Source organism: Euprymna scolopes, chromosome 13 (genome assembly GCF_053919585.1).
Source record: "Euprymna scolopes isolate OS-2025 chromosome 13, ASM5391958v1, whole genome shotgun sequence".
NCBI classification, from domain to species: domain Eukaryota; kingdom Metazoa; phylum Mollusca; class Cephalopoda; order Sepiida; family Sepiolidae; genus Euprymna; species Euprymna scolopes.
Genome location: NC_136494.1, coordinates 102,844,993 through 102,856,566, shown reverse-complemented (window position 1 = coordinate 102,856,566; position 11,574 = coordinate 102,844,993). Strand labels below are relative to the sequence as shown.

General features: G+C 36.7%; 1 protein-coding gene across 1 annotated transcript; it reads left to right on the top strand.

The window, feature by feature from the left end:
- Positions 1-10,151: 10,151 nt before the first annotated feature.
- On the top strand, positions 10,152-10,673 carry LOC145292305 (uncharacterized). The gene has a single exon (XM_080138633.1). The coding sequence runs from the start codon at positions 10,152-10,154 to the stop codon at positions 10,671-10,673; it is 522 nt and encodes a 173-aa protein (XP_079994759.1).
- Positions 10,674-11,574: the final 901 nt, after the last annotated feature.

The following is an 11,574-nucleotide window of genomic DNA, read 5'->3' as shown; positions in this document are numbered from 1 at the left end:
AGTTCTCCAAAACTACCTGTAGCAAAGATCGAACCTTAAACCTCTAAAAGACTGTCACTCAAAACTAATTGTAATCAACACCATTTCCATTGCACAACATGTCCATGTAGTTATAATTACTAAGAATAGCATAATAATTGATTAACACTTCTACTTAGTCATGGCTGACAGAATGAGAACAGACTACCTCCGGTGGATTAAATAAAGGGTTTGGTTCAGAATTTTGTGTAGATTCTCGAGTTTAACAAAGATTCCCAGGTTCGAAAAGAGGTTACGTCATCAAAGTGAATGACAAGCTTCTTGTTGTTAGCCATGGACTTCAGGCAATACTAAGAAAAAATTGAGGATGAAGGAGCAAGGTTAGAAGAAGAATTAATGGACAAATGTGGTGGTCGGTTGACAAAGAAGGTTTTGTTTCTGTAGACGAAGCCGAGGCTGAGAAAGTAGTCACAGAATCAAACAACAAACTTACACCATTACTCAGTTCCCCACCCACAGAAATGTACTTCAACCGGATACACCAGGATACATCAGACAAACATAAAGTATAAAAAGTATTAAGTGTGAGTCTAACCAACAGATAAAAAAAAATCAATTCTCTCTCTCTCTCTCTCTCTCTCTCTCTCTCTCTCTCTCTCTCTCTCTTCAATATATACAGGGTGTCCGTAAAGTTACTATACAGTCTTATTGATATATATTAATAGTTAATATTTTTTTTTTTACAGGTTTATTTAATCAAGCATAGTAACTTGTAAGACTGTATAGTAACTTTACGGACACCCTGTATATATATATATATATATATATATATATATATATATATATATATATATATATATATATATATATATATATATATATATATAGTAAAACTGGTAATTAGTAAAAACCTGAAGAGAGTGCTCAATACTATTGCAAAGCAAATATGTGCTTTATTTTTTTATTATCGTTTTATCTGTTTGGCTACACATGACGAGGCTGTTAGATCGTAAACACTGTTCAACATCTGAAACATATATAGTCAAACAGATAAAACGGTAATAAAATATATATATATATATATATATATATATATATATATATATATATATATATATATATATGATGAAAATAATGGAAATAGTATTCCGACAAAATAGAGAAAATAAAAAAGGAACAAACCGTATTATGTGTTCACCAACGTTTCGTCTTTATTATATATAAGGCTATATTCCTGTCTGTCTGTCTCCATATTTTCAAACTCTATCCCCTCCAGAACTAAAAGTTGCAGAGTGGGCGCTAGGGGCCTCAAGTGATTGGATTTTTTTTTTTACTGACCATTCTTTTATAGGTCTTTAGCCAGTTAAAATAGTTTTAAGGGGTCAAAAGTGGGTCAAAATTGAAAAAATCTTTATACATTTTGTACATTCAATCTTAGTTTATTTTGAAATTTTTAATCAGTTCATATACATGTCATGATAGTACAGTGGTAACGTCACCAGCTTTAAATGCTACAGTTTTGCTTTCGGTTTCGATTCTCGCTGATGGCACCCAAATACTTCTTTTTTTACCTTTGAAATCACGACTATAATAATGTATATGAAATCTGGACAAATTAAACTATCATTTAAACGTATTTTATGCCAAGTATACACTAGTATATATATATATATATATATATATATATATATATATATATATATATGAACAAATGATTAATAAAAGATTTCCTTTTCGGTTTTATTGAGCTTTTACCTCTGGTTGAGATAAATTTACTTGTAAATATTAACTCTTTAATATTTATAATATATTTTAAGTTTACCATTTTGATTACCTTGGTAAACTTATTGTAATTTTTATTTTTTTTATATATATATATATATATACACCTAAAACCTCTGGCCTTGATGGAGGGGAGACTGAAACTTGCTGCTATGGTGTCAAATATTCTGAAACAACAGCTAGAGAAAACTTGATTCCAAATATTATTCATATGTTATATCTCCCCGCTTTGGTTTTCATACATAAAGTAAATTTCACAGTATATATGTGTTAGGTAAATGCCGGGCAATACCATGTAGAAGGATTTAATTGTCTGTTATTTGCTAATCTATCTATCTATCTATCTATCTATCTATCTAATTGTCTATCTATCTATCAGAGTAAACAACAGATTGAATCATGGGAAACAATAAGTTGAGCGAGCATGCAGATGCAGAAGGGATCAAAGGGTAATGTTGTGACATATATTAAATTTGGTCGACCAATCAGTTCGCACCAGAAGTATCCGAGTGGGTTCTGGTTTGAATAAGCTGAGTTAAGTTTAGTGAGTTGGTTTAAGACACCAAAAAAGCAAGATGAGTTAAACAGGTCTCCCCATAAGGGTGCGACAATCTCCAAATGGATGCAGAGAAACGCCACAAGTTCAAGATCATCAATTTTACTCCATGCTGCAGAAGACGAGATGCCTGGAGTGAAATAGACTAATATACATAAAAACGTACATAGTCTTGTGCCTGTCTTGCATACGGCTTGTTATAGCAGAACCCAGTTCCCCCAAATGTTGGTGAATCCTCCAGGCAGCGGGCAAAAGACAGAAGGCCACACAGCAGAAACAAGTATGTTGTCATGTACTGTGAATTACATGTAATACACACATGCAAGCACGAATGCTATATGAGTCACAGGTCGTTAAGACATCATTTAGAACAAGAGGCCAATAGTCAATCAAACAAGCAGTTAAATACAGTTAGAAACGACCAATTAGATAACATACAGACATTTTTATAATATAAGAATTATTTGATATTGGAGATATTCATAATCATACCCTGTTTCCAAAAGAGGGAAGATATAACATATGAGAAATATTTGGAATCAAGTCTCCCCTTGCTGTTATTTCAGATCATCCTAAACCATAGCAGCAAGTTTAAGTCTCCCCTCTATCAAGGCCAGAGGTTTGGGGAAAATATCAGATGCTTTGTAATTCATATGCAAAACTAAGAAAACGAAAATAATGTTTAAAATTCCAGGAAGCAAGTAGTTTTCAACATATCAAGAAATTATAGTTTACAAACGTGGGGGATCATTTTTCTATATTAATTTAACATCAAATAAACACCCACTTTATAGCCACCTTATTTTTTTTTTTGGGGGGGGGACGTCTGTTATTATTTTAGAGGTGGTGTTTGTTTGGTAATTGTGGCCTGGTAGACCAACAAAACCTTCCTTAAAAAACTTGTTTTCTATAGGTTTTCGGGTGCACTGAAAACGAAAATAAGTATTTTTCCGGGTATTAAGCAATGGAATTCTTTATGTTATAACTGGTGGCCATTGTTGTATGCGCAAACGTGCATATTGTTGTTTTATAGCAATTCGTTTTCAGAATACCCAAAAACCTATAGAAACAAGTTTTTTAAGGAAGATTTTGTGTTGGCCTACCAGGCCACAATCCTACAAAAAAAATAACAGACTCCCGCTCAAAAAACTGAGCATAAAGTGGGTGCTCATTTTATGTTAAATTAATACAGAAAAGTGATCTCCCACGTTCTGGACGTTATAATTTCTTCATAGAAGGCCACATTAAGTCGACTTGTGCATGTTAAGTTCTAATTTTTTTTCAATTTTTACTCCTTAGCAACTATTTTTACCAGCTAAAGACCAAATCGAATTTGTTCCACAGATCTAAATATCCAAAAATTGACAGAGGAGTTTGGTATAGATCGTTCCTCAGACAGACAGACAGACAGACAGACAGACAGACAAGGTCAGTTTTATGTATATCAATATATATATATTTATATATATATATATATATATATATATATATATATATATATATATATATATATGTATGTGTGCTTTCATGTTTGCATTTGACTAGAAACTCTTTCTGTACAAAAAAGGCTTTGTCTAGTTTATATGACCTTTCCATATGCTATATACTTCAAATATGCAAAGGCCAAAAGAAAAGGATATTTTCACATCGGAGATTGCGTTACATGTTAATAAGGAAAGATAATGGACAGGGGAAAGAACAAAAAGTAGAAAAGAGAAAGAAGAGGGGGGAAAAAGCGGAGATATGAAAAGGAGAAATTGATTTTTTGTGACCTTTTAGCAAAGTCCAAAATGGCTTTTATCAATCTTCAATTTTGAATTAATCAATTAGAGAGAGGTTACTGAAAATTAATTTCTTCTTTTTGACATTTTTACCACTATATATATTGATAAAAAAAAACTATGTGAAAAGGTTTCAGTGAAATTATTGGAAGTTTTTATCTATAGATTTTTTTTTAGATGTCTACAGTATAAATAAGAATAAAAAGTGAGAGGGGGAAGAAAAAGAGAAACAGCATGCGGATGAGAGAGAGTTTTAAAAAAAAAACATTAAGCAGAATGAAGAGAGAGAAAATGATTTGAAAAAGAAAAAATTGTTTTCAAAGATATTGAATGTAAAACTAGACTACAAGTATATGAATCAGTCAGAGTTACCTCCCTTAGAATTGACTCTAACTTTAGGAGTTTTATTGATTTCAGAATTAAAATGATGCAGCAATGATTTTATTGAAATTATCAAAGTTAAATGATCAAAATGACATCTATAGGTCAAAATAGATATTTTGTTATAAGTAACTAGTGGGGGTGGGGCTTTGTCTAGGCTTAAAATAATATTTTAATATGTCCAGATTTTGTATATATTATTATAGAGTTGTGATTTCAAGAGTTAAAAAAAATAATGTTTAGGTGCCATCCGCTAGAATCGAAACCAAATCTGTAATGTTCAAAGCTGGTTACATACCACTGCATCAACGTGACATGCATATGAACTGATTAAAAATTAAAAATTAAAAATAAACTAAGATGTATGTACAAAATGTATTAAACCTTTTTTCAATTTTGACCTATTTTTGAACCCATAAAAACTATTTTAACTGGCTAAAGATCCATAAAAGAACGGTCCATAAAAAATCCTATTATTTGAGGCCCCCTGTGACTTTTAGTTTCAGAAGAGATAGAGTTTGAAAATATGGAAACAGACAGACAGACAGACATATAGCCTTTTATATATTAGATTAGAAAAAATTTGTTTCAACTTTAAATTTTTGAATCTTGCGGTTAAATTTCTGTGACTAAATTAAAATCTTAATTTTTAAACATTTTTCTGAACAATCATTTAAATGAAATTTTAAAATTGTTTTATTGAAATAAATTCAAATTTATGTCCATATTTACTTGTCTCCCTACTAAGGCAGAGTTAGACACAAGGTCGGTTTTTAATGTGGGGAAAATCCAGCTCCCCCAAAAGGAGCATTTTAAAAATATATATATTACCTCAGTTTAGAAGGATTTCTTCTTCATTGATTGAAAACAAAAAAGATTAAGTATAGTATCAGAACAGATACTAGACTTTGCTCCAAGTCAGGTTATGTTGTTTTTCTGTTAACATTAGAGCTAGGTTGTTTTGTTTGCAGATCATTTATGAACTTAAGCACAGATGACAATAAAGAAGAGGTCAAGGAAGTCATTTTTTTGTTTGGCAACTTTTCATTTCCTCTTTTAATAAAATTCAATATTAGCTTCAGGAGACTGAAGCGTCTGTCCCAATTTAATTAAGATTCATGCTGACAATTTTCAATAATTTCTAGAAATTTCTGCAATATTTTTATTGCATTTGCCAATTGTTGTCTGCTGCTATTTTATTGGCTAAACATTTTAGCACTTTCTGGTGGTTTACGTAAGCAAGAATAGCTGATGGTAATGCGGTTCGCATTCTGCATGAGTACAAAATTTTGCAAAACATTCAGATTAATCTGAAAGAGAAGAAAATTTGTTGTCACTCAAGTTGGCCCAGTAGATGTTGGTCATGCGACACTTGATCGCACGCAGGATCGGTAGCATGTTGCTGTTAAACAGATTGGTCCTGATGTTGGGGGGAAGGGGATCGATCATTTTATTGCTGGTCATTTCTATGATGAAACCATAGCCAGCCCATGTAGTTCTTCTTCTGCATGCTAATTCACGACTGTTCCTATCATGATCAGTCACTGGACACAGTAGACATAGCTGTAAACCTATAAAATCTGGAATAAGCCAACAATGATGATGTCATCATTTGCTTCCCTTTTTTTATCCTTTAGTTTTTACATTCCATGACAAAGGGAAATGAATTGATGTTTATTGGGTGAAAATCTCACACTTATTGTTGGCTGAATTTTGACCTTGAAGTATTTTGTTTTTGTTCCTTACATAAAATGGCTTCATGCTTTGTCTAAAGCAAGTCCATAAAATTTTTTTAAAAAGCTTGCGTATTTTACATCCACTTGGCATTGGCAATGTTGATCTTGAGGCTGAAAACAGCATTTCTTCAGATCCCTCCCCCCCAACTGAACGCATTTGAAATTGGAATATTCTGAGCTTTTCTACTGTAGAATTCATAGATTTAAACCGATTTAATGAAAAAAAAAAGATCTTCAATTTTGTTATCTTTGAATATGATTTTTCCTCTTACCTGTTTTAGCACAATGAAATTGATTAGCATTGAATCCAAGCTTTTATTTAAGTTTTTACTTGTGTTTGTTTAAATGCACATTGGAGCACAGAGTGGAGCTGGTGCTAGTTAATTATAGAAATTAAGATTGAACAGAATAAGTTCTGACATTGCTAACGAGCATTGCATTACAACTGTTGACTTAGGAAAGAATTTATCAGTCATGTGTGTGCACTGTGATGTATGGAAGTGAAACCTGGCCAATGAGAGTTGAGGATATGTGTTGCATGGTAAGAAATGGTATGAGAATGATATAATGGATAAATACAGATTTAGTTTTGATTAACTAAGAGGAATAATTAATCTGGACTATCTAGGGAGTTGTCTGCCTAAGAGTAAACTTTGATGGTGTAGTCAGATTGAAAGAATGGATGAGAGTTCTTGAATTAATAGATGCAGAACAGTTGAGGTAGGAGGTTCAGTTCATAGAGGAAGGCCAATGAAAACATGAGAGGAAGTGATAAAAATTGACCCGAGAGAAAGAGGGACAAATAAGACTTGGTCAGTCAATTTCTTAAAACTGTTCAATGCATGCCAGCATGTAAAATGGATGTTAAATCGAATATGACTAGATCACGACAGAGGTCTGGCCATTATCGTTTCTTTCAAATATGTATTGTTTTTATTTATGTATTAATTTGTTCATCATCAACATAAAGATTAAAGAGACCCAGCATCCTTAAAACGGATATATATGAACTTTTTAACAGAAGATTGCGACCGAGGTCTACCCATTACACTTATTGTTTCTGTTGGATATGTTTTGTTTTTATTTATGTATTAATTTATTAATAGAGGGGTGAAAATTATTTCATCGACAGAAGTAAGGTGCCTTCTTCCCTCTGCTAGCCCGTGAGAGATCCTTGGACAAGGTCAAGTACCCACTTTATATCCCCGATCAGGATTACATGTAGCCAATCTCCACCTGCCTGTGGTAAAAACTATTTCGCTAATCAGGGTTCTGGCTATAGGCGAGTGGTCAGCGCCCTAGAAAGTAACTGACATCCCACTGCCTTGCAGTCTAGGTTCTTTTTTTGAGCCAAAGGCTAAGGGTAAGGTCCCTGACAAAAATCTTGGAGGATCAGCATTACATAGCCCTGGTTATGGTGAAATGCTGACCCAGCTATGGGCTAAATAGTAACAACCCATGGGGCATTCCCACATAGATGGACTTTCGATAGACTGAATTTCTGGCAGGACGCTGCAGCCAACCAACGAGACAGTTGTCACAGCTTTCATCTGTGCCACTGGAACCGTCTGAGGGTGGTTAAGATATTGGACTGGGGCTTGTGCACCCACCTTACACTTACAATTTCTTTTTGCACAGGTATCTTCTTCATCACTCACATCTAAGACCTGCAGAGATGGGGTAACGAGTGACTGAGGCAGGCTATGGATAGAGCTGGAAGCTTCTGGCTCATGTCCTGGACATTAGGCGGCCCTGACCAAATGGTGGCTGAGAGTTTTGGACCAGAACAGCATCTCTCTTCAGTCCTACCAGGGTGACTGAGCAATCCTATTTAGAAACCGTACTGCTCACCTCCAAATAGAGGAGATGTCTGGAAAAGGTGGCCTAAACACTGTCTGCTCAACATTTTCTGGGTAGACAACTGCATCCACCAGGATATCTCACTTGTGGTCAAAACATAAAGAATCACAAATACCAATGACAGTCGCTATCTGGAATGTCAGAACCTTCTAGACTTTGTTACAGAAAATCTCCCTCAGCGTCGCACCGTCTAGTTGCTATGGGGTTTGCTTGCTACAGCATTCACATCGTTACCTAAGTGAGACGAGGTTTGTTGGTGAGGGGTCACTTGAGGAGGTCAGCAAGGGCTACACCTTTTTCTGGAAAGGTCTCACAGAGGATGCCCATCGCATTCATAGTGTCAGCTTTGCCATTCAGACATCCCTGCTTTGCCATCTACCCGAGACACCAACTGCTATTGATGAACGTTTCATAACCCTACATCTTCCACTGACCAGGAGTCATTATACCACCTTGATCAAGGCCTATGCTCCCATGCTTGACTTGAAGGAGGATGTGAAGGACCGTTTCTATGACAAGCTCACAGTTACCATCAGGAACACTCTAGGCAGTGATAAGATCATTCTGCTGGACGATTTTAATGCCAGAGTTGGCAAAAACCATGAGATATGGCAAGGAGTCATTGGACGACATGGAGTCGGAAACGTAAATAGAAAGTATCCAACTTCTGTACCTCTGTGTGGAGCTGGGTCTTACCATTACCAACACCATCTTTCAGCTATGTGACATGTACAAGACATCCTGGATGCACCCTAGATCCAAACACTGGCATCTTATCAATTTCATCATCATCAGACACTGTGATCTGCGTGATGTGCTCTTGACATGTGGCATGCGTGGTACTGAATGCTCCACTGATCACCACCTGATTTGCTCAAGTCTCCAGCTAAACATATGTCCACCTACTCATCGGCAGAAGCCAAAACAGCAACTCAACCAGTCTTCTCTACAGAATCCGACAAATTGTGTGATGCCATTGCCGAGACCCTCCCTTCAGCAGTGACCACTACTACCTTCACAGCAGAATGGCAAGAAATCTAAACTGCTCTTCATGGTGCCTCAGAATCCATCCTTGGCTACTCTGAGAGGCGACACAAGGACTGGTCCAATGATTGTGCAGGGGATATCGGATGACACCAATATCTCCATTGTCGATGATCTCCCCACTCTACCATCCATTCCCATGCTGGATAACCCACCATCCTTCAGCGAAATGAAGAAGACCATTCACAGCCTAAACAACAAGGCAGCTGGTTCCAACACTCACCGAGATCCGACCTTCTTCTTCATCTCTACCGGTTCATCTTGGATTGCTGGTCGGCAAATGGTCTCCCACAGCAGAGGAAGGATTCTAACATCATTCTCGTCTACAAATGTAAGGGTGACCATACTGAGTGTGGCAACAGCCGAGGCATTTCTCTCTTCTCTGTGACCGGAAAGTATTGGCTAAGATCATGCTCATCCGACTTCTAGAGACTGCTGTTGATCTTGTTGTCCCAGAATCACAATGTGGCTTCCGCCAAGAGCATAGTACCACTGATATGATTTTTATTGCTCGTCTCCTTCAGAAGTGTCATGAACAGCATCATGAGCTCTATTGTGTCTTTGTAGATCTAACCAAGGTCTTTGACACCGTGAACCATGAGCTGCTATGGAACATTCTCCGGAAGTTTGGTTGCCCTCGTCGTCGGTCCTCCAGCAGTTTCACACTGGCATGCATGCTCATGTTACCGTGTCAGGTGCAGAAGCGGACACTTTTGCCATGAATTTTGGTGTGAAGCAGGGATGCATTTTGGCTTCGGTCATTTTGAACCTGTTCCTGGTATCCGTTACTTTGGTTTCATACCGTGACCTTCAACCTTCTTATGCCGTTGCTGTCCAGTACCGTCTTGATGGCAGCCTCTTCAACATGAAACGTTTTCAGGCCAAGACTAAAACCTCTGAAGAGCTCATCTTCAATTTACAATATGCTGATGATGATGCATTTCCTAGCCATACATTCAGCGGATTCCAACGCAGTCTTCATGTAGTCTCCACACCTACCACTAAGCTGGCCTTCTTATGAACACCAAGAAGATGGAAATCCCGCCAAACATATCTCCAAATGATGCTTCCATCTTCACCATCAACGGTATGCCTCTAAAGAATATCAGCAGCTTCACATACCTTGGCTCCAATCTCTCATTCTCCTGCAACCTTAGTAATAAAGTTCAGCACTGCCTTAATCTTGTCTCTTCTGCTTTTGGCCACCTGAATGATCGAGTGTTCACCAACTGCAATCTTAGGACCCATACAAGAGTCGCTGTGTACAACGCAGTCGTCATACCCACCCTCCTGTATGGTTTCAAGTCATGGGTTCCGTATTGCCATCACATCAGGCTGCTGGAGTCATTTCATATCAGACGATTACAGCAAATCCTCGGCCTCCATTGGTGGCACAAGGTGTCCCATTCAGAGATTCGCAAGAGAGCTGGAGTTGCTCCTCTAGAGTCACTCCTTATCTGTTGTCAACTTCAATGGTTGAGCCACATCATCAGGATCCCCTCAAACAGATTACCTCGAAGAGTTCTCTTTGGTCAACTCACTCATGGCCAATGAAATGTTAGCTGCATGAAGAAACGCCACAATAGACTGCATTAAGCTCACCCTGAAGCGCTGCAATATCTCCTTCAATCTTTTGGAGACTTTGGTAGCGGACAGAGACACTTGGCGCTCCACATGTGATAGCAGAATGGCCTTCTTCAACAACGAGCATGAGCGAGCAGCTACGGAGCATCGCACACTGAGCCACTCACCATCAAAATCCAAATCCTGTCTTCCTGTGCTCTATCTGTGCAAAGCAATGTAGATATCACATATCAGGCTTCACAGTCATCAACGGAGTCACAGAGTCAATAAAAAAAAATGATGAAGAAGACCTCCTCATCCACATGGATGGACTACCATAACTAACTGAGAGTGATGAGGCTGCTACAAGTTTAGAAGACTATTTTTGTAAACGAATGACTTTATTTTTATCGCCAAATATCAATAAATTTTTCAATTTTAATTAAAACAAAAAGAAATTATTAATACATACAAGTTTGCAAATTTAATATTTTGGTGATTTGGAAGTTTCATTGGATTTAAGTTTGGAAAGATTGTATACACATGCAGTAAAGTTATCATGATATTACTGTTAAAATAGTTTTTTGACAATATTTTAAGTAAATATACTAAAACTACTATGAACTCCAGAGCATTTCCAAAACCAAAACTTCTGGAAAACTCCATAGTATAATCATAACTATACTTTGAAAGTCATCTATAGCACTGACCAAACTATCCTCTGGGTGTTTTTCATTGCCCTGTCGAAACTATCCATCCCATGTCTTCCATAGAATTACTGAAGCCATTCTTTTCAAGGTCCTCCATAGCACTACTGAAATCATTCCTTCTAAAGTCCTCCACAGCACTAAACCCATTCCTTCCAAGGTCCTCCATAGCACTATTGAAACTA